Raw genomic sequence first — 27273 nt, 5'->3', positions numbered from 1 at the left:
ACAAAAGACAGATTGAGTCTGTTGTGCAAACACACATGCACAATTTATTTTTTCCTGGGTCAGTAGAGCCGTCCTGGCTGTCCCATCCGCAGGACCCCAGGATCTTCCACTCTTCCTCCACTGAGGGAAATGCATCTTTGGAAGCTGACCCCCGTGTGTCCAGAATGCGTCCTGGGGTTCCGTCGGCGCAGGGGTGGGCACCGCTTTATGCTGCAGAGTTGGAAAGGGAGAGCAGACAGTTTACTGCCAGGAAAAAGCTATGGAGTCCAAGGGCGCCTTCAGATGAAGCATGATCCATGCTTGCTCTGCTCATCTCAGACACTCCTGCAGAGACAACTGTGCACTGGTCCCGGACAGAGAACTCGGATAGGGTCCTGCAGAAGGGGGTCTGAGTGGAGGGCCCACCTGGTGCTCCACTGCACAGGACTCAGGCTTAGGCAGGATGGCTGGGTCGCATCATCCGCCCCAATTTACTCCCTAGTGTCACCCTCTGAGACTTGGAGCTCTGTGAGGTCATAAAATGTCTCCTGGAATTTCTGGCTTCCCAGCACCGAGCCCAGGGCTCAGAGGATGTCTCTGGATGGAGTGAACCAAGTGAGTGGGCTGAGGGGAACCACAGGAAACAGAGGGTGGTGGGAGCAGAGAAAGAGCTGAACCCACAAAACCACTTTCTGGACATTACTTGACACCAGATGCATTGATAAATTTGGAGCCAATGATCAGTAAATGCTTTCTAAAAGCTGGGTTTCCTTTACATTATACTGCCCAGGCACCACATCCAATGCCCTCCATCATGCCTTCCCTGGGAAGGACACCCACGTGAAAACACGTGGGCATTAACCAACTCCCATAGCATCCTTCGTCTGCTCCCCAGAGCTGCCGGTGTCATGACTGCAGTAAATGGATCCAATTCACAAGGAAAGAAAGAGGCCACAGGGAGGGAGAGAGAGCTGGGGCCCACGGGCTTATCAACACTGGAGAACACACCTCCTACCTGCTTCCCACATCCAGTAGGAACCTGAGCCTGTGTAATCCTCCTTTCTTAGGAGCGCTCAAGCCTGGCCACCTCTCCCTAATCTCACTTACACTATGTAAGTATAAAAATTCACATGGAATCTGGCCAGGGCCAATGCTCTCAAGCGAGGATGGGGAGGAGAGGGCACAGGAGGGAAAGAGGACAGGTCTCCAAATTTCCACAGCAGCAGGACCTGCTCCATCCGTCTCACTGCCGGGGCCCCTGGCCTTGAGGCTTCGCTATTTATAGAGCAGGGATGCTCCACCCTGTGCCCAGATGTGACGTGTTCTGGAGTCACTGCTTCACCGTGATGTGAAACCCCAGGTGTCCCAGCCAGCATGAATCAGCAGGGGACTGGGGCGCTGTCCCATTCGTAGCAAACAGACAAGCTATCAGTGAACAAATCCATCTGATTCTCGCCTGCACTGGCCAGCCAGTAATGCACCAGTGAGGCTATAACAGGTCTGAAAGTACTGACATCTGCCAGACTGACTGGTAAACAGCCACTGCCCAAGGGCCCCTAACTGCCCAGGAGCTGCCCAATCCAGCAACCAAGGGGGTTAAGGCCTGGTCCAGCAGGGGCCCCAGGGACCCTGTTCTCAGCTCATGGCCAGCCATGTCTCAAGAAATTCCTGTTGTTAATGATTTTTAACACCACCCCATTCATAAACAGATAGAAAACGGCTGGAAGGAAGGAGATGCAGGAAGATGCGAACAGTAAAAGCTTCTAGGGAGGGCAGGGAAGAGATTGAGCAGGGGAGTGGGGAGTGAAGGGGAATGTTCACATTATATGTTTCTCCAAAAGGTCACATTTAAACATTTTACAATGAAATGGTATTCATGACTTTTTCTTCAAAGAGAAGAGTGTTTGCACCAGGCCTGCACGGGACACAGCCACGCATGTGCTCTACGCCCTCCCTCACCGCCTTGGCACACGCAAGGCTCCCTGCCTGCTGTGCCTCTGGCCCCTTCTTTGCCTCAGGAGTTTGGGACTGTCCTCTTGGGTCCTTCCTCTGTCAAGTCCTTCTAGAAGCCCACCTCCCATAGATGGGGAACTGCCTCCCAACTGAGTGCCCACAGCATCTTGTCCATGGAGGGCAGCTCCCCGCTGGGACACTGCACCCCGACAGTCTAGTGACTGAGGGTCTGTCCACCTGATTAGAGCTTGAGACCAGGGGCTTCTCCACCTCTTCATCCCCTGGCGGTGCCCAGCTCAGGGTCTGGCACCCAGTGGGTGCTGGCTTTAGGATCACAGTATCATCGTTCATCTCCGTACATCCCCCAGCACCCAGCACCAAGCCTGGACGCACTGGCCATGCGGGAAGCATGCTGAGTGAAGAAGTGAGGGACGCAGGCATGAATAAGTGAATGGACAGGAACCTCTGGGCCTCGGTTTTACAGACCAGCGAGGACCTGGAGGGAGCATGTGCGTGGCCTGGGGAGAGGGGGAAAGGGACAGCCCCGGACGGCAGGCTCACTCGTGTCTATGACTCGCAGGCCGAAGTGGGACAGCATCAGGACCATGTTCAGGTTCTCAAACTCCTTCTCCAGGACGACCCCGTAGGTCTTCAGGCCGGCCAGCTCCACCTCCAGCCTCTGCTGCTGGTTCTAAAAGAACACCAAAGTGTTCAGGCAGCTAGCTCCAAGACTTTCCAATGGAATGAATGAATGAATGAATGAACGAACAAGTGAATAAATAAGTATATAAATATGTATATAAGTAAATGAGAAAGTAAATAAGTAAATGAACAATAAATAATTAAAAGTAAATGAGTATATAAGTAAATAGGCTCCAAGTAGATAAGTAATCAAATAAACAATTAAACAAAGAGGGTCTTGCAGCTGCTCTTGTAGGGCACACACAGAATCCATGAACATAGTCAATCTCCCCTCCCCACCTCCAATAAGTAAAAGAGCCACCCCACTGACACAGCCCCCACTTGTTAAAAACCCTATTACTTCATGCTGGACCCTTTATATCGCTCAGTATCTCACTCACCCTCCTGCTGAGGATGTGTCCCCGCCTGGGAAGCGAGGTTCCGGGGTGTCAGTGGCCTGCCCCAGCCCCCTGACCACGGAGGGGAGCCCAGACCCACAGCTGGGCCTGATTTCCGAGCCAGCCCTTCTCATGCTGCCATCTGCAGGGCCCTGGGGGCCAGGATGACATGGGGCAGCCCCAGGGCAAGGGCTGTGTGTGCAGTGGGTGGGCTCCCACCCTGAAGAAAGCTTGACTGTGTGCCCCACCCTCGGCCCCTCCCAGCATCCCTGGGAGGCAGGCGTGGTTTTCCTCCTCTAAGATGTGGGCTGGGAGTTCAGTGAGATGCCTTGCTAAGGAGGTCCCGGACAGTAAGGGACACCCCTCCCCACGCCGGCACACACCCTCCCTGCCGGCCAGGCTGCTAAGCGAGGAGCTCTGGCAGGGCTGATTTCCAGGGGCCTATGTCAGGGGGGTCATTGCACGATGGCTTCAGATAACTGGGGTATTTCCTTTTTTTTTTTTTAACCATTCACTGTTCTTCAAAGTTCTTTAACAAAACTACACTCAAAGGAAACAGGAATGGTGGTGGAACTTTGGGGTGCACAGAAGTGTGGGATGAAGAGTCTGCTGGAGGCACGGGAAGGGACAGCCCCAGAGGGCGATGCTGTGATGCCCATTGGTACCCTGCCAGGTGGATCAGCTCATTTAATCGCTCACAACCACCCCACGGGGCAGACCTACTGTTCCCCCCAGTGGCGCATGGAGAGACTGATAACCGGGGAGGTGAAGAAATGAAGAGGGGAGCTCGAGGCACACAGCTGGGGGCAGAGCCTGGATTCCAACCCCGAGAGCCTGTGCTCCGAACCACAGCAGATGCCACCTGCTTTCTGGACCTCTTTAAGGCTTGTGCTTGTTAAGTAAGCATCAGACTTCTAGGAATCCCTCCCCAGGGAGCTCAAGGACGCGTGTAAAGACTGACAAGAGTGTTCACAGCGTTATTATAGTATAATGATTGGATGTAGCCAAAATGCCCACCAACTGGGAAACGGGAATCCATTATGGTTCATCCACATAATGACATATTTTGCAGCCATGAGAGGCAATTCACACAAGGACATCGAAGGAGATGTGAAAATGCTTACCTACCACGGAATGAAATGGCAACCGTAGGAATCAAACTGTGTGGTTTTTATTCCAATTTTTCCTTTGTCTCTGTCTCTCTTCCTACCTACCTACCTATCTCTACCTATTTAGATAAATACAGAGATACATAAATATATAGATAATATACAAATATATTTATCTATGTAAACAGATTTAGATATTTGTGGAAAACAAGACTAAAAGATGCTACACAAATGTTAATGATGCTTCTCTAATGATTGGATTTCATTTTTCTGAAAACTTTCAAAATTTCTTCTGAAATTTCAAAATTTTCTTCAAGGAATATAACTTAATTTTGTAATCAGAATAAAATAACACATTTAAAAATTGTGACTTTATGCACGGTTTCACCTCATCTTCTCTTTGCTTTCATCAAAACAGGTACCACCCATCAATGCATAAACGTGCACACACTTGCCAACTGAAAATTATTCACAGTCCGCACCAGGCAACCCTCCTTGTGGTATGTGGTCCAGACCACCTCTCATGGAACACGATGCGAGCAAGGATGCTCGTCACACCCTAAGCTGGTGCAAACCGGTGCCCCCAGCGAGGGGAGTGGGCCAGGGGCATGCAGTGGGTGCAGAAGTAACAGGCCAAATGCCACGGGGCAGCGTGGATGAACACGGAGCCTTGCGTGAAGCAAGCACGCAGCACGAGAAGGCTCACAGCACAATTTCTCTACATCGAAAACACAAACACTCCGTATTTTACAAGAATATATAACAAGTATGCTCTAGCAGGAATGGTGGGGAGGCGAGTAGCACCTTGGTTTGTGATGCGTTATTTCAGTCGGACCACACGGTCTTCTTCCCCTGCTTCCCGACCCCACCAGGTGGGGCCCTGAGCTGAGCAATGGGGCTACAGAGATGGGACTGGGCGCTTCCCTCCCGAGAGCCTCACCTGGAACTCCAGCAGCTGCCTCTGCAGGGCCTCCTGCTCTACTTGAGCTCTTTCTAAAGTCTTCCTCAGCTCTCTGAGCTCAAATTCTTTGACTGGGAGGAAAGGGGAGAGAAGGCCGTCTTTATCTGTTCTTTCCATCAAAACCTCCCCTTCTCTTTGAACTGCACCTCACACAGGCAACAGCTGGGACGCTGACATGTACAGGGCGTCCTCAAAACCCTTTTTAATATTGCCTATTTCATTCTCTGATAATATAAAGGACACCTATCCATTGGGGGAAATAAGAAAGGAATAAAGAAAGGAATAAAGAAATACAGCACCTTCCTCTTGCCTGCCAGAGGTAACCACTGTTAACATTTGCACAGATTCACATATGCATAATTTTATAAATATAGTTGAGATCGTAGGGAAGTTACGAAGAACATGGGTCTTGGAACCCATCCCATCTGAGCTCACTATCTATGCAACCATGGGCAGGTTACTTAACCTCTCCGTGCTGCACTTTTCTCATCTTTAAAAGGAGGTGATACTATAACCGACCTCACAATTAAAAGGTAATTTGTATCAACTTCTTAGACCTGTGACTGGCTTACCGGAAGCCCTCGGTTATTTCGCATCTGATTATTTATTATCTTTACTTATTGTTATTCTCGTAGTTGCAACCTTTCTTTTTTTTTTTTTGTTCCACTTAATATTATAACCTATTATGTAGGTTGCTCTTACTAGGATTATAAAACCCTCGGTCACCAAAGTTACTAGGGAGTTGTAGAACTTGACTACTCACTTTTCAGAAGTTTAAAGATGAACTCTTGCAAGAAACACAAGTCAAGTGAAGCAAAACTCGTCTCTGGAATCAGGCCTCTGAGTGGAAGTGGATCAGGGCACTCAGCTTCCTCCTCTGAGTCCCCTTTGTTCAAATTCTGACCTACCTCTCCCTCCAGAGGCTCCAGATGCTTCAAGCACTCGGCAGAATCTTTTTCAAATTCCCCTAAAAAGCAAAGAAATCCCGTGTCAAAGGTCAGCCCCTTGAGCAAAAGATGAGCGGCTCCTCTGGGTCTGGCCCTCTGTCCAGATATGGGCAAGCCTGTCCCTTCCGAACCCCAGTCCCTGGGCCAGGTCCCCAGATGTACAAGAAGAATGTACTGGGACCAGTGCCAGATGGAGGGCAGCAAGGGAGGCTTCCTGGAGGAGGGGGTCCTTGACTGAGACGGGTATCTTTTTTCCAAACCACTTCATTGAGATCTAAATCACATACCATACAATTTACCCATTAAAAGTATATACTTACATGGTTTTTAGTATATTCAGATATGTGCAGTCACCACCACAATCATTTTTAGAACATATGCATCACCTCCCCAAGAAAACTCTGGTTCCGTTTAGCCATCACCCCCACTCCCCAACCCTCCCTCAGCCTTAGGCAACCACTAACCTGCTTTCTGTCTCTACAGATTTCCCTATTCTGGACATTTCATATACAGGAAATCATACAATCTGTGGTCCTTTGTGACTGGACTTTTAACTTACCATGTTTGTTTTCAAGGTTCATCTACATTGTAGTACATATCAGTACCTCACTCCTCTTCAGGCTGAATAATATTCCACTGCACGAATGGACCGTATTTTGTTTATCCATTTATCAGTTGATGGATGTTTGGGTTGTTTCCACTTTGGGGCTACTATGAATAATGTTGTCATGTACATTCATAATATTGTGTGAACATATATATTTCGTTCTCTTGGGTACATACCTAGGAGTGGAACTGCTGGGTCATATAGTAACTAAATTTTTGAGGAACTGCCAGACTGTTTTCCAAAGTGGCTGCCCCATTTGACATTCCCACCAGCAGTGAATCAGGATGTGATTCCTCCACAGCCTCCCCAGCACTTGCTATTATTCACCTTTTTGATAGGGTTTTGAAGGATGAATAGGAGTGAGACCCAGTACACAGAGGTGGGAAGGCCATTCCTGGAGAAGGGCAGCTTGAGGGGAGATGAAAAGAAATTGCAGAGCAGGGAGCTACAGGGAACCATTAGCAGTTGGAGATTCCTGGAAAGTAAGGGGGGAGGTAGGGAGTTGCTTATCCGCTACAGCCCCCAAGCTCATAATAATAACACAGTGGACACCCAGAGTGTGCCGGGCATCACAGGATTAACTCATTTCCTTACGACAGCCCTGTGAGGTCAGTATTATTATCATTATTCCCAATTTTGCACTTGAAAAAATGAAGGCAGTGGGCAGAGAGTTCAGCCAAGGTGATAAACGCAGTAAGTGGCAGAGCAGGGATTCAAACTCAGGTCCTTAATGGTGACAGGGTGCTGCCCACCTAAGATGTCACCAAGGCGGGGATGACTGTTGTCACCACAGAAAGGAGACACCAAGTATTAAACTGCCAGAGCCTCCTATGGAGGCAGAAGGCACCCTAGTGGCTGCCCAGGAATGGGGAGTGACTGCTCACGGGGATGGGTTCTGTTGCGGTGATGAAAATGTTCTAAACGTAGTTGCAGTGGTGGTTGCACATATCTGTGAATATACTGAAAACTACTTTCTGTGGGTGAGTTTTATGGTGTGTGAATTAGATCTCAATAACACTGTTAAACCAAAGAGCTCTGGGACCTTGCCGCATGCCTGCTCCCCACCCTGGTTTTGCTGAGAGGGAGTGGAGAGCCGGGGAGGGGACCGCTCAGGTTCTCCTGGGGCGGTGACAGCAGGAGCAGGCGGTCCCTGGGCTCACTCTCATCTCGAGGGGTTGGGGGGATCCCAGGCAAAGAGAGCCACATGAGATCCTGCTCTGAAAGGATGAGTGGCTAATGCCCCCTCCCATCAGGACCGAGACTCAGAGACCCAGAGACTCAGATACCGCAGCTGCTCAAAGCCCTGCTTTCCAACAATATCACAGCAATTAAGGCAGACATGGAAACGCTCTTGAGAGCCTGTTAACATAAAACTGGTAGGCGGTTTAGGGAGAAGACGAAGCAAGGCGTGCCCATGTCTGTTTCCCTTTAAATAACTGCAAAGGCCCTCAGAGAGTTACATGGAATCAGAGCCACACGTATCTACAGCCTCATGGTCCCCCAGTACATGATTTTATAGATTATGAAATGAGCCGTAATCCTCTCCAGCGGGTAATTTACACAGTATAACGCTAGGCATATGGAGTGCACACATTATACTCAGTTTCAGGTAATGAGATTCATTTTTACTTTCATTGTCATTATTCACCTTCAACAAGACATTACTGAAGACAGTTTATTTCCTTACAAACCCCAGACAAAGGTGAGCCTCCTGTGCATGTGTGCATTCCCTCATCAAATGTTTATTGAGACTCTACTATGGGTAAGAGATATGTCCTAAACCACATGGCTCCTTCCTTCCAGGAGAGCAGGTGTGTGTGTGTGTGTGTGTGTGTGTGTGCACATGCACGTACAGTCATGACTGTGTGTGTGTCTTGTGTCTCTGCATGTATGTGCACACACACATGTTGCAGGGTGATGGTGACAGTAGCAGGGGATGATCATTATTAAGCATGGGTACATGTCACACCCTCAGGAGCCCCCCACCCCATGTCTGAAACCAGGAAAGACTTCCTGGGGGAGGTGACATCTCAGCTGAACCAGGCCTGCACACGGCTCTGATATACATCTTCAGAAGAGCCCTGTGAGGCAGGCGATTTCAACCTTACTTTACCGATGAGGTAGTGGAAGCACAGAGAGGTTAAGTAAGTGGCCCCAGCCCACTCAGCAAGCACGGTGCAGAGCAGGGGCTGCACTGAGCAGAGGCTGGTTACCTGTGAGGTTCTGCAGGTGCTGCTTCCCCAGCAGGTGCTCTCGCTTGTTATGCAGGGAACTGAAGAACTGCCTGCAGGTCCGACAGTACAGGTCATCATTCTCATCCCCCTGTGGACCGAGACAGTTTCTGGTGAGCAGGGAGGAGGCGGGATCCCGCCTTCTCTGAACATAAAATTAGCTTAAAACGGCAGATGGGCTTCAGGCGGGCCAGGCTGGATCTTGCTAGTCCTTTTTTCACCTGTGAAATCGCTTGCCGGGTTGAGGCTTTTCTGAGCACAGCTGAGAATTTCAACTCATCCCAAGGCCTCTGTCACCGAGTGAGAGAGAAAGTGTTAGGAATGTGGCAAAGAGGGTACGACAGGGAGGTTTTGAGAATTGGTGGTGTTGTCTGAGTCCACAACCAATTCTGAGTTTTTCATATTTTCAAAGAGTTTGCTTTGAAAACATGAACAAAATGAACTCTGTGACTAAATGACAAAGATGTGTCCTTTTATCAAAATACATATGTACTAACCTGTAGGTGCTCATATATCCACGGACTATTCTGGAAGATGCACTAGAAACTGGTTGTAGTGGATGCCTTGGGATGCAGGGATGGGGTGGGGGAGTGAGGGCCTGGGGCTCTGTGCACACAACCCACCTCTCATTGTAAACCTTTGTGTACTGTTTGCATTTTTTTTTTTAACCATGCACGTATATATATATATATTTTTAATATAGAATACAGAGTTTACCTTTTTATTAGTTTTTTGGGGGGAAAGGAGACTTTTTTTTTTTAAGATTTTTTTTTTTTTAGTTTGAAGACCACGGTTTTGTTTTGTTTTTGTTTTTGTTTTTGTTTTAATTTTTATTTATTTATTTATTTATTTATTTTGGCTGTGTTGGGTCTTCATTTCTGTGCGAGGGCTTTCTCCAGTTGCGGCGAGCGGGGGCCACTCTTCATCGCGCTGCACGGGCCTCTCACTATCACGGCCTCTCTTGTTGCAGAGCACAGGCTCCAGACGCGCAGGCTCAGTAGTTGTGGCTCACGGGTCTAGCCTCTCCGCGGCATGTGGGATCTTCCCGGACTGGGGCGCGAACCCGCGTCCCCTGCATTGGCAGGCGGATTCTTAACCACTGCGCCACCAGGGAAGCCCATGTATATTATTTTTAAAAGAAAAACAGTTAATTAAAAAAAAACAGAGAGCTGTATGTATTTGCTTACATTTAGTTCAGAGATGTAAAAACTCCCCAAGCTCTGACAAGAGATGGTTCCTGTCACAGACCTGAAGTGTCCCCTGCCGCCCCAAGAGCTGGCGGGGACCTGACCATGCTCAGGACACTGCCACTCACTCTGCTTCTCAGGAATCCTCTCCCGCATCAGAGGGGCACTCCTTCAGCCCAGATAGGTGCCCCCAACTGGAAGAGTGTCTGTAGGGTTCCTTCCGCACCCTCTGTGAGGCTTGCCTCCGCCTCTCACTAAATGAGCAGAAAGACCTGCTAAGAGAGGCCTGGAGCAAGGGGGCCCCAGGGAGCTCCACAGCGGGAAGATGAGGAGGGCTGGCAGAGGGAGGGGGACTCGTCAGGAGGGAACTTCACGGAGGAGAGAGAGGCCACTGCCGAGAAAGGGCCCCAAATGCTCATCAAGGCCGGTGCCAAGACATCAGAGCAAACATCCAAGCTGCACGTACACCTCAACAAAAAATTCCATCCTCTCACTTTTGCTTATAGAAATACGTCATTATTATAAAATTAATCGCACGTAGCCCAGGGTGGTGGGGCTGAGCCTTCTAGGTTTGGTGACCTTTTGAACAATTATGGGAGGGACCCAAAACTCATTCAGGTAATCCCTAGTACAAATCCTTTCACAACCTGAAGCCAAGACTAGGAACCACTGTCAAGAGAAGATGAATCACAGGCACCCAAGAAAAAGTGTCCAAGAAAAACAATAGCCAGGAACCATTTATCCTGACTATTTCTCCGTAAAAGTGTGAGGTCTTCATCTATGAGAATCAGTGCATGTTTCCCTTCAAATTCAACTAGAGCAGCTGCATTTTCATTGGGTACCAGGCGCTGAGCTACTGGCCCTTGGCCTCTTGGCTTCGTGCCCCTGCATTACCAGGTATTAACAGGGCAGCCCCATAAAGAATGTGACACACGGTCCCACCTACACTGGTGGACAGAGATATGAGACGTGAAACAATAACAGTGACTAATATTTTCAAGCCAGGCATGGATACTGCATGACTGTTGGCTCTTACATCATTCACAGTCATGTTCTGAGCTATATTTTGTTATGAGGAAGGCCAGCCTCAGGCTTGACTAAGGTCACAGAATGGGTGAGGAAGAAAGGCCAGGATCTAAAAAAGCGTGGTGCCCGCTGGCATCCCTCCATGGTGGGTGGGGGACATGGTGGGTAGGGAGATGGACGCCAGGTCATGGAAGGCAATGGGGGGCCAGCGCAGGCTCCAGGGAGAGGATGGCTGGGTTGGTGGGAAAGGAGCTGGCTGCGCAGAGCAGACCCCTTCAGGGGGAGGGGCTGCCGGCGGGACCTCCACTCATGTGGCTCTTTTCATAGCGGCTCCAGCCTGGGCCACAGAGGGCTGACCTTTCAGGTGGACAATGGACACAGGAAGTCCTTTGCCCTCTAAGTCTCAAATCATTTTCTAATGATAAAAGGTGGTGTACTTCAAACAATGTTTAAAGCTCTTATAAATGCATATTGAAAGTAACAGAAAAGAGGGGGTGTAAAGTGAAAAGTAAAAGGTACCCAACTCCCATTTCTACTCACTGTACTACAAGAGCTTCTTGTGTAGCCTTCCAGAACGTTTCAATGTAAACACATCTGCCCCTTAAGATTCACTTTCAATTGTTCTTCATTTGTTAAATATATATATTTCATCATCAATTAAATTCAAAGGGGAAACACCTACAAGTTACACCTTAGCTCAGACCACCTGACAGCCCTGGTCTCCACTGCCCTGTCCTCGTCCCCACACGCACGCTGTCTGCTCCAGGCGTCCTGAGCTGCTCAGGGTCCCACACACACACTGGGCTGCTTCCCATCCCCCCGCCTTCGCAATGCTTGTTTCCCCAGCCTAGAGCTCCCGCTGTGCTTCATTTCCATCCGGCCAGCATTGCCTCCAGGAATTTCCCATTTCTTCTTCACGAGCATCATCTCAGAATCACCTGCCCTGAGACTGACTCGCCCAGAGTCAGGGGCCGCTCTCACCGTGCACGTGTGTCCATCACAGCAGATCCTGGTGTGAAGTGTTGCACACTTGCCAGTTTCCCCTGAACAGGAGCCGTCAGGCTGTGCTTCACCCACCTCTGCATCCTCAGCCTGGTCTCCCACCTCCCACCGAGCTGGGCTCAGTACATACTTGTCCAAGGAACACACAAAGAAAGGCCTCCATAAGGGACTGATGTGTGAGCCACACTCCAGCAATGCATGAAATCCTGTGCCCGGATGCTGTGGTTTCCTGGGGCTGCCATAACCAACTACCACTAACTGGATGGCTTAAAACAACAGAAGTTTATTCTCTCATAGTTCTGGAGGCCAGAAGTCTGAAATCAGCCTTACTAGACCAAAATTAAGGTGTGGGCAGGGCTTAGTTCCCTCTGGAGGTGCTGGGGAGAAACTGTTCCTGCCTCTTCCAGCCTCTTCTGGTGGCTGACGGCTTCCTTAGCTTGTGGCCGCAACACTCCAATCTCTGCCAGTGGTCACGTGGCTTCCTCCTCTTCTGTGTCAAATGTCCCTCTCCCTCCCTCTTTTAGGGACACTTGTGACTGCATAATTCCCCTCCCTCAAGATCTTAACTTAGATCACAACTTCAAAGACCGACCCGTTTTTTGCCATATAAGGTAGCATTCACAGGCCCCAAGGATTAGGACCCAGATATCCTTTGGGAGGGACCATTTCTCAGCCGCCCATACCAAATGAGGGTGATTATTTTAAAACCACATCCCCCTGCCCCCCCAGCGAATACTTACATCAATTTCTGAGAAGTCAAGGCCCTCGCTCTCAAATTCACATCCTAGTGTACCTGTTCCTGATGGAGAAAAAAACAGCATCATTTTACAAAGCATCTGTCTGAGAAAAGGCCTCAGCCTTATTGCAGAAGCATCAACACAAGGGTCAGAAGCGCCTTCTGAGGCTGAAAAGATTTATCCTAAGAGGTCTCCATGCTTCCTGCTGGAGGATCAGTGCTTGACTTCAGCTGCTCAATTTCAATAGAGGTCTGAAAATCCCTTATTATAAACCAAGAGGAAAAACCGGATACCTCTGACTTCAGTTTATAAACACCTGGCCAGGTACGGAATGAAGATGAGAGAGAAACAAGGAAAAACATAAACAATTAATTTTTTATTAGCATGGCAGAATCCAGTGGTATTTTTTAAAATTATTATAATTATTATATTTTTATATAGTAAACTTTTAAAATTTACTGTGTTTTAAATAAGACAGAAATACATCTTATTTAAAAACCAAGCTCTCTTGGAGCGGCCTTTCTTTGTAACACGCCAGCTTGTCATGTGATGACAATCTACAAATAATCACAAAAATAAGAAGGCAGCAGAACTCCAGCATGGCTGAAGGATTAAGCACGATGCGGTGTTCTCTGCGAAGCCTGACATAGCATTCTTAGGGAGAAAAATATGAACGGGGAATGACAGCTGTTCATGGGGAGACCCTTAGCCAGAGGTCTCAGGGCACAATCGGCTTAGCTTTGACATTCAAATGAGGACCAGAGGCCTCACAGCTCCCTCAGAACCATCCGACATCCCACTCTGCTAATACTAATTATATGCTAGACCGGTGGTTTTCAATGGATTATTTTTATCTGCAGGTGCTTGATTGAAAACAAATGTTAAGTGGAAACCCAAGAAATACAATGGGTCGGAGTGGAGCTGCCTGTGGACCAACTCAGCCCTCTGCTTGTTTTTGTAATTAAGTTTTATTGGCATGCGGCCTCACCCATTCATTAACATATTGTCTACGCTGCTTTCCTGCTACAACCATAGAGTTGAGGGGTTGCAACACAGACTACAGGGTCCACAGAGAGTAAAGTGTTATCTAGTCCTTTACAGAAGTTTGCAGATACTCTCTCTGGATGAAGCTGTGGCGGAGGGGGGAGGCTCGTGCCCCAGTGCCAAGGGTATGAAGCACGAATACTTGCTGAACTCGCTGTGTGCCAGGCACTGAGCACCAAGCTCCTATGGTTTAACTCGTTTGATCAGCACCAGGCCCTGTGCAGGAGGTCCTATTACAGCCTGACTTTCTATATGAGGAAACGGAGGCACTAAATGCTTTAGTGATTTGTGCAAGGTGGCAGAGCCAGGATTTGGATCCAGGCATTTGGACCGCTGAGCCCACACCTGACCACTATGGAGGCAGCGCTCAGCCAGGCCCAGGCGGGAGTGAGAAGCGGCAAAGTGGAGAGCTGATGGGCTCTGGCGGGATGCCGGTCAGCCCCCAGCATGGGGCGTGCAGGAAGAACCCTCAGGACGGACAGTGACGGACCCCGCACCACTGGTGAGGACACCCCAGCTGCCCTGAGGCCATGTGCCCCTTGGAGGGGAACGTGCCACGGGTGGGGTGGCAGCCCTGAGTCTGAATGTAGAATGGGCCTCTGGTGGGCACTGCAGTTGATACAGCTTCCAATAAGGATGGCAAAGACGGTGAACGAGACGCCACCTCCATGGTGAAGGCAGGGTCAGCAGACAATAAATGGAGTTCGCCTCTCTGCCTTAGGCCTGCACCCCCAGAGGCACACTCTGAGACAAGGATTTTGGTGCAAGTGGGGGTTTTTTGGGACAGTGATCCCAGGAAATGCTGGTAGAGGAGTGGGGAAGTGGGTCGGGAAAGGGAGAAAGCCAGTATGGGGGGCCTTGCTGAGCAGAGGCCACTACAGTCAATAGGGCGCAGTCCCACCAGGAGCCTCGAGGGGGCGCACAGGACACATCTCAGCATGGCGGGTTGCGGGAGTTGGGGTGTTTACCTGCCATTCTTGCCATTCCTGTGCGCACTGGTTTAGGGATGCTCAGTGTGTTGATTCCTGACACATCAGGCCTGACTCCAGTTGGGCAATGCCGGGGCCTGCAGTAGGATGCTGTTGGCACGTGGGGACGGTAGATGCTATGGGGACATGGACCCCCAGCGTAATCAGAGTGTGGTCCCTGCACCAGTGGCCTCGGCAGCCCCAGGGGCGTGTTGGAAATGCAGACCCCACACCTGCTGGGTCAGAACCTGCATTTTAACAAGACTCCCGGTGATCCAGGGTACTTTCGAGTTTGAGAAGCAGTGAGTTCCATAACTGCGGGTTCCTTTCCTCTTTCTAAGGACTAAAATGTAATCACTGGCCCAGCACTACCTGACCGTTCTCTGACGTTCCCGAGAAGGAGGGAATGAGATGTCTCCTCTTTAATCAGGTACAAGATGTGTCTCAACCCGGCCAGAAGAGCCGCCAAGGGAGACCATGATGCCAGTGGCTTTATTCGGGCCGTGGCTCTTCCCCCTCCCACAGCTTTGCGGAGGTATGATTGACACGTTTAAAAATGTATATACTTAAAGTGTTCAAAGAGGATCTACTCAGTGAATTCAATACACAATGGGGAAAGGATAGTCTCTTCAATAAATGATGTTGGGAAAACTGGATAACCACGTGCAAAAGAATGAAGTTGAACACTTATTTTACACCATACACAAAAATGAACCTGAAATGGATTAAAGACTTAAATGTAAGACCTGAAACTGAAAAAACTAGAAGAAAATGTAAGGAAAAAGCTCCTAGACACCAGTTTTGGCAATAGTGCTTTGGATATGACACCAAAAGCACAGCAACAAAAGCAAAAATAAACAAGTGGGACTACATCAAACTAAAAAGCTTCTGTGCAGCAGTCAGCAAAATGAAAAGGCAACCTACAAAACAGGAGGAGATACCTGCAAACAGTATATCTGACAAGGGGTTAATATCCATAATATATAAGGATGTGAATGCTGACCAAGGCTGAGACTAACACAGAGCATTTTTCGAATGTCACTTCTGCCGTAAAACATCCCATAGCCTCAGGCCTGGGAGGCAGAAGCTGCTGCCCACCCCAGCCGGGCCCCACTCACCGCACAGCGCCTGCACTTTGTGCGCTGCCCGCCTCCGCAGGAAGGCTCGGTAGGCCTTGGAGCTCTGGTAGGCCTGCAGCTCTCGGATGTAGCGCTGCTTGTCCTCAACTGCCTCATAAACATACCTCTGGAAGAAAGAGCACAGAGATTCTGAGACTCTCCTAATCTGGGGGAGGGGGGACGCGGCTGGAGGTGTCCTCTTGTCCAACTTGCCTCAGTCTTTCTAGGATGGTCCCAATAAGCTACTGCTCATCTTCTACTTGCATACCTGCTGGGATGGGAACCTCACTACCTAACAGCAAGTTCATTCCTTACTTGAATGATGCAGACCACAGAAAGTTTCCCTTCCAATCAGTTGGAATCTGCCTCCCTGTGGCTTTTACCATTCTGCTAGGTGTGGTCTGATGACTGCAGAGGAGGGTAGCACTCAGCTCCCCTCCCCTCCTTGAGGGACCTTACACTTCTATTCTATTATCACACAAGCAAACATCAGTGCTTAACTCTGTGCAGGGTCCTGGGTGGGGCACTAGTGATAGAGACGAATCAGACCCAGCCCCAAGCTACCCCATCTGCTACTGTTTTCCCTCCATCAGTAACACCTGTCTCAACCTTCCTCCCCTGGCCAAATCTTACTAATCCTTCAAGATCTATCACAGGACATTTACCTCCTTGAGCATCTTTCTCTGATGCCCCCAGGTTGACTCAGGGCACTCCCACACTGGTTTAGGTGCCTCCTGGAGACCCCCTGCCCCTGGTACAGACCTCTGTACCCCTCACCATGGATTGTATGCGTCCACTTCGGGGGTCCCGACAGCCTAGACTGTGAGTTCCTTGAAGGCAGGGACTTGGACTCATCTCCAGCCACAGAGGCTGGCATCAGCTGGTGTAACCCAGGGACAACTAGTGTGTGTGTGTGTGTGTGTGTGTGTCTGTGTCTGTGTCGCCAAAGGTCACTCTAAGAATACTCATCAAGTAATTATTATTCACAGTGATTATTTACTTTATGCACTTGGTAATTTGAAATAAATTATCACGTTAAGTAAAAAACTTTTAAAGCATTGATGTGTTGAACTGGTCCTAATAAAGTATGGAGCTGACAGTCCCTTAGATGGCCTCTTTCCTCAGGCTTCTGGACCCTCTTTCCACCTGGCATGTGGTGCATGGCCTCTGTCTCATTCCTGCAGGGACTTGAGTCTCACTGAGGGGACAACTGACAACGCTGTAAGGCAGGGCTTTTAAAAGATTTGAAGGAGCTCCAGGCATGGCAGCTGGGGTGCAGAGAGAGTAAAGAATTTCTGAAATTATGAAAATAGCTTAGAGACTCCCTAAAACCTTGGATCAGAGGTTCTGCCCCTCGCTGCCCCATAAGAGCTACCCTATGCTTTGCAATCACTATGCTTATTTCAAAGCCAATTGTAATTTTTGCTCAGCCCCTCAGACTGGCATGTTAGCGGTTTAAGCCATTGTAGCAGGTGGGGACTAAACCTAACCATCCTCACCCAACTAAACCAAGGTAGTTTTGCTTTGACCTCTTTTACATTTTAGCAGGTATGTGTGGTGGGAACATTTCTTCCCCACTGCCGATGTTTCCTTCTGTAAGGCGGAAGCGTAATCCTTCTGGCCTCTCCTGCACTGCCCTCTCCTCCATGTGGGAGGAGGGGTTTATCTAAGGGTAAATTGGGAGCCAGAACCAGAGATGCTTGGTGGAGCCCCGCCTCTCTCCTCCCCCGAGACCTGCCTCCAGCAGAGAGCCAGGGCCCCAGTCTGCTCTTAGCCAGAGTCGGGGGTGGGGGGGCCTGCCCAGACTGGGACAGCCAGGGCTCTTCCAGTTGTCTCACTGGCTACTGGATCTACTTCCTGAGTGGTTGCAAACCTGAGTAGCAAGGAGAGGAATGTCATTAGTTGACACCACGCCCCCAACTTAGGATTTCACGGGGTTGGCCAAAAAGTTAGTTCGTGTTTTTCCGTAAGCTGTTATGGAAAAACCGAAATGAACTTTTTGGCCAACCCAGTAGTTAATTTGAAGCAAGGGTTTTCTACAGCAAAAAAGTTGCAAGTGCAGGGGTTTAAAGAAGCTCATCTCAGAGTCTTTGCATTTAACCCAAAGAAATGACACTCCAGAGGCAGCGGGCAGTTCTGGGAAAAGTATGGGCTCTGGGGTCAGACATACTTAGAAGGAGTTTGGGAGGGATTTTGCAGGAAGGGATGCTGAAGCAGGCGTGTCTTGATTCATGTGACTGGAATGTGGGGTGGGGTGGTGGCAGAAGTTGACATTGGACATGAATGCCATGGTAAAGGCATGACTGTATCCCCTACGTTAGTGTTTCTTCCCCTGTGACCCCAGAATGTACTTCCCTAGGAGGCTAACAGGTGCTCTGTGTATAAGGGGTTCCACAGTGGAATTAGTTTGAGAAAGCCTCACAGGAGAGATGACAGAGATTCTCACACCCCTGGAGTGCTCTGCCCCGTCTCTCCTTCCACACCTCCTTCCAGCAGAGCACGGACCTCACCTGAAATATTTTTAAGTGAATAAAATTATATTAAAATGCTCCAACAAGAATTCCTGCAGGGGGAAAAAAGATCTGTTTCACTTGATTTACTCCAGAATTTCCTAAACTTATTGGACCATTTAGCCATGTTTCATGGATTCGCCCTTCCTCCTGACACAGTTTGGGAGATGGTGGACGCCAAAGCCACAGAGACCAGTGATTGCTTTTAAGGGGTGGGGTGAGAGGCACCTCCCACCTGCCTTCTGGCAAGTTCCCTCTGGCTCCAGTGTGAAAAGACGGACCAGGAGGGAACAGCCCCTAGTCAAGGCCGCAGACAGCTAGGCCCACCCCTCTGCTCATTCCACGCAGAAAAGGACTTACTTGCTTTTTCTCTTGGGGCAGCTGAGCCCACTGAGCGGCCAGCATCTTCGTGATTTCCGTGAAAGGCAGATCTGGGTGCCTGGCCCTCAGGGGGCTCCTCTGCTCATTGAGGAATATCACGTACCTGCACCAGGAACGGAACAAACACAACAGCTCTGAGCTACCGGCTGGAGGGAAGGCTGCAGGGCCTGCTGCAGCCACTTCCACTTTCAGGTTTTCATAAAAATAAACAGTCGTGGGTTTGCCCATATTTTTCAATCTAACCAGTGAAATGGAGGTTAATGGAAAAGGGGAAAATATTTGAATGGCTGGCTTATCCAGAGACTGATGGAAGACCTAAGGGGGATCCCCCCCAATGGGAGGGGCATGAAGACTGAGTGGGAAACTCACTCAACCCACCTGAGCCTCAGTTTTCCCCTCTGTGTAATGGATACAACACTGCTCATGAGGTTGTTGTGCAGCCCAAATGCTCCAGGTACAGGCCCCCTAACCCTCCTGATCAGGGATTCGGGCTGAGGGAGAGGGAGAGAGGCTGTGGGCATTGGGGTGAGACAAACCGGTCTTTGGAACAAAAGCCACGTCCACAGGAATTACAGGAAAACTGAGAAAAGACCTTCACCCTTAGAAATGTGCGGACCCTGAGGATAAAAGAGAAAAGCGCACAAGCTTCCAGAGGAGCAAAGTGACCCTCAGAGCAGTGGGAAGTGACTGGCCTGGGGCCTCTCTTCTGCAGCCTCCGATGGCAGGGAACAAGGGATGGATGGTCTCAGTGCACTTGGTGGGGGGGGGGGGGCGCGTTTTGAGCCTTGATGAAGGTTACCTAGCTTGCCTGAGGCCGTGAAGCATCCACATCTGCAAGCCTGAAAGGGAAACCAGACCTGCTGGCCTCACAGCCACCCCCTTTCCTGTCTGTGAGCCAAGCCCAGCTGTCCTTTGGGCATCAGAACCTTATTCTAGCTTAAAGAACTAAACAACCCTCCCTCACTCCCTGGGGTGTGAGGCCCCGTAACGATCAAGGGCCCTGAAAAACAGATAAAGGCTGAGATGGGATAAGAGGCCCTCCAGGCCTGGCACAGAGCAGAGGCCACATGGTGAGCCCAAAATGTTACCTGAACATCCGTCGGGTAATCTCCCCATCTTACCCTGTCCTAGGAGCGCGGGGAACAGGAGGCTCCCTCGGGGGTTTCCTTTTCTTGCCTTTAGGCCAGCCCCCTTTCCTTTTCTGAAAGAGTAATACACAGAGGAGAACCTCAGGATTGTCAACAATGATTTACCATATTCGAATCACAGCCTACAATATGGCAACAAACTGAAGTGTCCTCGTCACACTTTACCCACGCGGCCTCTGACCTCCTGGCAGCTCTGCGGCATAGCAATAATCGTGCCCTGAAGATGAGAGAACCGAGGCTTGGAGGACATCATCACTGCCCTGCTGTCCCCAGAAGGCGGTGGGGGGGGCCGGGGACATTCCCTCCCATTGTGTTTTGACTGCATGCGGACATTGGGCGCAATCAAGAAAGCAACATGAGGTTTCAGTAACTCGGTTCACAGCGGGTGGGGCCCGGCCTCAGCACTGGGGACAGGGCGTAAACATCTGAGCTTGCCTGGTGCTCAGCCTGGGTTCCCATCTCAGCTCTGCCACTTACCTGTTATGCGGCCTCAGGTAAATTAGTAACATCCCCGTGCCTCCGTTTCCCCACTTGTAAAATGGGGGTCACAAAAGTCTGAACCTTGTGGGTTGCAGTGAGGATTAAATGTGGAAATATTCATGTATTTCTTAGAACAGAGCCAGGCGCCTAGTAAGTGCTCACTAAACGCAGGCTGCCACAATCGAAGGCAGACCCCTCCTGTGGCGGCCAGCTCTCGGCAGGGAGACCCAAGCTGCCCCTCTCTCTTCCGTTCACTGCGTTTCTTGGTTCATCAACAGTGCCTGTGCCCTTGCTGCCACTGAGGCCCTGTGCCACATTCAGAGGCTAGAGGGCTGAGTAAGACGCAGACCTGGCCCTCAAGCAGCCCAGTCTGATGCAGGAGGTCTGATGCATGTAAATAACGGCAACAATTCATTACAGGGATAACAGTTACAGAACGACAGCCTGGACACCCTTCCATTCACGTCTCAGTTTCAAATTTTCCTAAACCAAACACACACACACACACACGCCACTAATGGTGGAGAGTAATCAAAACGTGGCCTTAAAAACCTCTGTTTCAGCTTTCCAGTTTTCAAAACTCCCTCCCAGACATGCCCATTGTGGCCTTTCCAGGGCCAGGAGACATGAAGTCGGTCAGTGGCCCAGCAGGCTGGCTGGGTGAGGATCTGGCGCTGCCACAGCCAGGCCACATGTGCTGGGGACCAAAGGACGGAGGAGGTCAGGGCAGCAGCTGGCATGGGCACTTGAGGCACAGGAGGGTAGAGCTCGGGCCAGGCAGAGGCAAAGAGCCAGGCTAGTAGCCACGTGTGTGAGAGAGAGAGATTGCTGCAGAGCACCTAGCAAGCTGCCGGGCAGGCTGTAGGTGCATGACAGAAATGACACTCAGAAATGACAAGAAATGACACTCTCCCTTCTTCACTTCCTTGCTGATCCCTGGAGTCTGAAAGTGAAGGACAAGCCTTTCAGAACCCTGGAGAGCTCCCGGGTCCTGCGGTCAGCTCTGATTCCGTGTAAGAAAAACTGAAACCATTTCTACAGTCCAGGTCACTGGGAGCTTTCCAACACACATGTTCCTGAATTTGAGTCTCACATTCCCCACCAGAAGCAAATATTTCAATCATCCCACGCCACAGGAAGACACTCAGAAAGAGGAATGACTTGGCCACTTGGCGGCTTCTGTTAGAGCCGTGCCTTCCGAGGGAGACCCCACAGCTGCCTGGAGGCACGTGGGATGTGGACCGGCTCACCCAGCCCTGCCTCACAGCAGCTACCTCCGGTCTGCCTGCTCAGCTCCTCTGCCGTAGCACACGGGGGAAGTTGTTTGTTTGTTTTTAATTGGAGGAAACACTTTCATTTATTGATATTTATTGTACTTCTCTATATTCTAGTTTCATTAAGTCAAAACTAAAAATAAAAATGCTTATCATTTTACTGCCGTCTTTGGTCCTTTGTCTCAGGTTCTTTATTAAAAGAAAATCCTTCCTGGGTGTTTTCTTCGTCTGCCTGGAAACCATAGTTACAGAGACAAAGGCACTTGGGAAGGCTGCAGGGATACTTTTCTCTGAAGCTTTTTGTTCTCGCTGAATTTCTCACACAAGATTTATACCAAATTGACTCTGCCCTAAATAGAGCCACGTACACAGTGAGCTGATCATTAGCACAAGGTGTTACTACATGGAGAGCATTTCCCACACACTCGAGTACATTAGTTTAAAAGGAAAAGCAGAAGTAGAACAGGATTGAGCAAGGAAAGACTGATTACAAAAAAGTGCAGTCAGCAGGAGAGCAGAAAATCAGTGGATTGGCAAAATTCAAGGGGAAAAGATCCATTTCAATTGGATTCTTGACCAGCACAGAACTTTCATGTTCAGACTGTAACAGACAGTGAATTTTGGATATTTGGTTTTATACACAGAATTTTCTTTTACAAAGAAAATGTCCATTGGGAGTCAGCAGGGTGTAGCAGAAGGTATGAGGGGCTTGAGTGACAGATATGGGCTCACTCCCTGGCTCTGACACACTGTAAGTCTGAGCCCCCCTTACCTCTGCAGCTCCTAACTGTGACACAACAAAAGGCAGCACTGGGGTGGGTTTGTAGAGGGCCAGCACAGTCCCAGCATATAGCAAGGCTCAATGCATGTATGTTCCTTCTCTTTATTGATAAGGTAAAAAAACTCAAGAACATACCAATGAACAGGATTCTACAAGGCAACTGAGCAGATCTCAAGGAGAAAAATATTTCAGTTTACGCAACTAATCACGTCAATCATTTGGGAACCAGATCAAAGCTCAGATGATGATTATAATCATGGTTGGGAAAAGGATCTTGGCCCCAGTGGTTTTACAATCAACTCCCCCAGCGAAGTCCAGGTCCTGGTTATTTTCCCACTTAGCCACACTGTGCACTCCACTCCATGCCTCACCAGCTGCTTTTCCTGCACAGAGGATGAACGGGGGTCATCTCCCAGGTGAGAACGGCTCACCTCACCCCAGGACCTTCACCAGAAACCCCAAGTTTCCTGGAATAGTTAGGCTCAGGAGCCAAGCTCTTTGAGATCGAATCCTGCTCTGCCATTTACTGTGTGACCCTGGGCAAGTTCCTTGACTTCTCTGTGCCTCACAGGGTTGAGAGGGTTTGAAGAGACAATGCCCAGGAGTGCCAGCCTACAGCTCGGAGCACAGAACACACTAAACATGCGGGTGTTATCACTCGTGTTACAATGCCAACGCAGCACGTGAGGCCCTCTGTGCCTGCCCTGGACCGCACTTGCCTTTGGCTCCTCTGAGCCCTGCTCCTTCGGGTCCCCCGGTTCAGGCAGCACAATGTGCTGAGTGGGCAGAGACACCAGGTCCTGGCAGCGCGTCTGGATCACGGAGTTCCCAGGTAGTAGGCTGCCTGTCCCATTTGGAGATGGGAGAAGGAATTCTATGGGCACTAAAACAGCAAGAAACGGCCGCATAAGGTCAGAGACATTGAAATCACCACCACCCCTAGAGTCAGTCCATCCAACACAGGCACTCTGCGATATGCCATTTGCGTTTTCAAATGCCCACAAGTGACAGCAAATGCCTAAAACCTGAGTTGGTGGTCATTTCTCCGGGGCACAGATGGTAAGGACAGGGGAGGTGCCACACAGAAACAAGTCACTCCCTGTGAGCAGGACAACCGAGCTGGCCCTCAGGTCCTGCTCTGTTGGACCTGCCTCACGGACCCTCGCCCAGGGGAGCCTCACGGTTAGAAGTGTGGGCTCTGGACCCAGACCGTTGGGGTTCAGCCCCCAGGTCCCATGAGTCAGCTTCACGACAGCAGCAACTCACTTCACGTGCCGGGACCGTGGCTTCCTCTTCACAATGTTAGGGCAAACTTCAGACCAACTTCATGGAGTTGTTGAAACGCCTATTCACACCCCAGGTATTTACAGGATGCCTGCTATATGCTGGGCACGGCAGACAACAGCGCATAGAACAGACAGATATCCAGTCCCCCTGGAGTTTACATTCTGAGGGTGGGGGATTAAACTAAAACGTGTAGGGCCCTCAGAGCAGCACACAGCCCTCAGTAGGTTCTCAGTAATGTCACTGCTATTTTAGTGGCATTTTAAATTGGTGCATTTACAGAAAACTATCCTTTGAGAATGTCAAGAATGTTATCTGTGGTCAAGTTATCCCCTGATCCCCTGTGAAGTAGGCAGGATGGTAATTATGATCCCATTTTACAGATGGGAGAGAGGTGGGAATGGGACACTACATAGCTCAGATCTATCAGATGTATGCACGACCTACACACACACACACACACACACACACACACACACACACACACACAACCTGTTTGTAGATGGAGAAACTGAGGTGCCTGGAAGCAAAGTGATTCCAGAGAGAAGCCTAGAATCACACAGGTGGGAAAAGTCAGGTGAGATCTTGAACCCAGGTCTCCTAGTTGCCAGCCCAGCGGTCTATCCTCCTCCTCCAACCTGCACCCCCTATGGTTCCTCGTGCGGAGGGGAAGGTAATAACTTTCAAGTGACCATGCTCAAGAGTGACCCCATCAGTATCCCATTAAGTACTACTTAACAACCACAATGCAGGCCCCCTGCCAAACAGCTCCAGACGCTGACTTGTCTTAGAGTGAGGAAAGACAGGAAGGAATCCACTGACTTCCCCCTCAGCTTCCTGGGAAGGGGAAATGCGGCAAATAGTGATGACAAAACCCAGCATTCTGGAATTTTCTTTGGCTTGTATCCACATGGCCAAGCCTGGTCCAGGCCTTGTAATCCATCACTAGGACTGTTCTTGTTTTTTTAAATGGTATTTCTGTTTTGAATCATAACTCGTGGGTATGGCTCAGAAATGGGGGGGGGGATACCCACGGGTGATGGTAAAGGGTAGACAGTGCCCCTCCCTGGTCCTCCAGCACCAAGTTCCCTCCCTGGAGGCTACCGGTTAGGGGGCTCTTCACATGCCCTTCCAGAGCTAGTCTGTTCATTTACAAACACTTCTGTCCCCCACACAATGGCAAACTAGTTGCACTGCACTAAATTTACTTCTTTCATTTACTATGTCTTTGAGTTCTTTCTGCACCAGCCCATTTACAGCCGCTGCATTTTCTGGTGAATGGGCCACAGAGCAGTTAGCGGACCCTAGTAACAGATGCAGGTTACTCCTGGTCTTGCACACATAGCATTTCATGCATGCAGTGGGCTCTCTAGAAATCAGGTTGCTGGGTCAAAGGGCATGTGTGTTTGTAATTTAGATGGACCCTGGCTGGCATATACCCACTTCACGCCCACCAGCAGCGTAGGACCTGGCTTCCTCCTGAGGATCCCTGCCTCTGGGTCCACAGGTGAAAATCTCACCACCTCCCTCTCTGCTCATATCACTCTATGGCTCCCCCTGACTTCGGCATGGAGTCCAGGCCCCCTAGTCTGGTATCTGAAGCTCCAGGAGGCTGGGCCCTAATGACTCATCCAGCTGCATGCTCATCCAACTGATATAACTGACTCCAAAAGGTGGTGATGAAAATGTATGATAATCAGACCCTTTATGCATATTATCCCGTTTAATCTTCAGCATGACTCTGATTACCATGGCAATACCCACAGATGGAGAAAGAAGTTCAGAGAGGTCAGTGACCTTCCCAAGTGTCCACAGCAGGGCAGGGCAGATGGGACCCTCCACATTGGGTTGCCTACTCTTCCCATCTCCCCAGCCATCTCATCTCACCAACAAGCAGAAATCCTCTCCCATCTAGTACAGTCCGACTTCTGATGCCCTGATCCCACTGAGCGCAGCCCCAAATCTCCCCTGCCTTGCCTTCACCCTTTTCCAAGGATCCAGGAACAGCAGGAAGGAACCCATTTGGAGGACAGCTCCCAGTCGATTCATTCATTCAGTGGACAGACATTAGGACCAGTGCCAGGCCGCAGGCAGCGGCTGCAGAAACAGCAGTGGCTGACAATGCAGACTGCAGGGAGCTCTAGGTCAATACCAAGTCCTAGTTCCTTGGAGGGCAAAAGCCATGGTGATTACTTTGCCTAATGCTGAGACTGTGGAATAGTCTATGACTTGCTCAGGCTCTTCAACCCAGAGACAAGTGGTGCCTGCCCTGGGGCACTGGCCTCCCCACTTACTGGACAGTGCAGTGGTCACCCCTATGCCTCAGCCAAAACGTCTGGCCTCAGAGCCAGCTCTGCCACCTATTAGGCACATCATCTCTCGTTCCTCAGTTTTCTCAACTGTAAGATGGGACTACTAAGAGGTGGCATGGTTATTACAGCGCCTGGCTCCCAGAGAGCAGGCTACAGCCAAGAACTGGTGGTATTCTAACGTCGTCAGAGTCTGCGTTGGAACGTGAGAATACAGTCTTCAGAGTTCACCTTTAGGCTCGAATGTCACCTGCCCGCAGGTGACAGAAACATATCAGCCAGGAGCAAATTACGGGATTTTCACTAAATTATCATACAAGGTGGGGAAACGGGATTTTCTGCATAAAGGGAAGGTTCTGGACAGAGACCTGAATCTTTCCAGCGTCAGTTTCAACATTTGCACGGTACACGCTGAAGCTCTGACACCCACCGACCTGGGCTCGAATCCTGGTTACTCCCCTAACGACCCGAGGGGCTCGTTCAAGTCACTGAAAGCCCTCTGTTTCTCACTGTGGAGCACAGTCCCCGCCCCCAGGTCGCCAGGGCGTTACACGGGACAGGTGAGTACAGGTTCTTTGAGCCGAGCGCGCGGCCCGAGCGCCGCACAACGCAACAGCTCTCCTGACCAGAGTCGCCCGCTGACCCGCACGCGTCCGCCCCCAGCAGCGACTGGTGACCGTGGCGGCGGGCCGGGACCGCAGGCCGGTTCCGGAGCCAGGGCCGGCCCTGCTTCAGCACTGGCGGCCGCGGACGGCGCCGGACTCGCTCTCGGGCGGCTCAGGGGCGGGGAGGAGGTCACCAGAGCGCGGACGGGGGCGGCGGGGGAACAGACGGGCACCTGCGCCGAGGGACGCGCGGGGAACGGACCGGCCCGGCGCAGGCCCCAGTCACGTGTCAGGGCCTGGGCACCGCCCCGGGCATTCACACCCGCGCCGCGGGGCTGGGCTGCACCGGGACGCGCCCACCCCGTCCCGGGGACGACCCCCCCCCCACGCACACTCCCGGGAAGCGGGGCGCGCGCGACAGAGGGGAGGGGCCGCAAGTCCAGCCACTGACCCGCAGCCTGGCCGCTGTCCCGCTGCATGTCGCCCGCCCGCCGGGGCCACCACCCCGCGCCGGCGGCTCCGGGCTCGGCCCACCCGGTGCGCCAGCCCAGCG

The 27273-nt window shown here is 50.5% G+C and overlaps 1 protein-coding gene across 3 annotated transcripts; it reads right to left on the bottom strand.

Moving 5' to 3' along the window:
* Positions 1–63: 63 nt before the first annotated feature.
* On the bottom strand, positions 64–27273 carry LOC103015077 (high mobility group protein 20A-like). Of its 3 annotated transcripts, XM_057547357.1 has the most exons (12): positions 27172–27273; positions 23242–23405; positions 19961–20040; positions 18819–18942; positions 15949–16075; positions 12822–12880; positions 9088–9156; positions 8849–8957; positions 5845–6048; positions 5061–5152; positions 2494–2623; positions 64–210 (listed from the first exon to the last, which is right to left on the bottom strand). In XM_057547357.1, the coding sequence occupies exons 1-12, from the start codon at positions 27197–27199 to the stop codon at positions 206–208; spliced, it is 1191 nt and encodes a 396-aa protein (XP_057403340.1). In that variant the 5' UTR covers positions 27200–27273; the 3' UTR covers positions 64–205. The 3 variants fall into 3 exon arrangements, 2 of the variants coding, with proteins under 2 accessions (XP_057403340.1, XP_057403341.1); XR_009008442.1 differs by lacking the exon at positions 5061–5152; XM_057547358.1 differs by lacking the exon at positions 9088–9156.

This window comes from Balaenoptera acutorostrata, chromosome 5 (genome assembly GCF_949987535.1).
Source record: "Balaenoptera acutorostrata chromosome 5, mBalAcu1.1, whole genome shotgun sequence".
NCBI lineage: Eukaryota > Metazoa > Chordata > Mammalia > Artiodactyla > Balaenopteridae > Balaenoptera > Balaenoptera acutorostrata.
The sequence above is the reverse complement of the archived record's forward strand: the minus strand, read 5'-3'. Positions and strand labels throughout refer to the sequence as shown.

Excerpts from the sequence above, each read along its gene's own strand:
- LOC103015077 (XM_057547357.1), bottom strand. The coding sequence starts at position 27,199 with ATGCAGCGGGACAGCGGCCAGGCTGCGG. Across the intron at positions 23,406-27,171 it reads GGACAGCGGCCAGGCTGCGG|TGCCCATAGAATTCCTTCTC; the intron begins GTCAGTGGCTGG and ends TTGCTGTTTTAG. Across the intron at positions 6,049-8,848 it reads GCACCTGCAGAACCTCACAG|GGGAATTTGAAAAAGATTCT; the intron begins GTAACCAGCCTC and ends TTTGCTTTTTAG.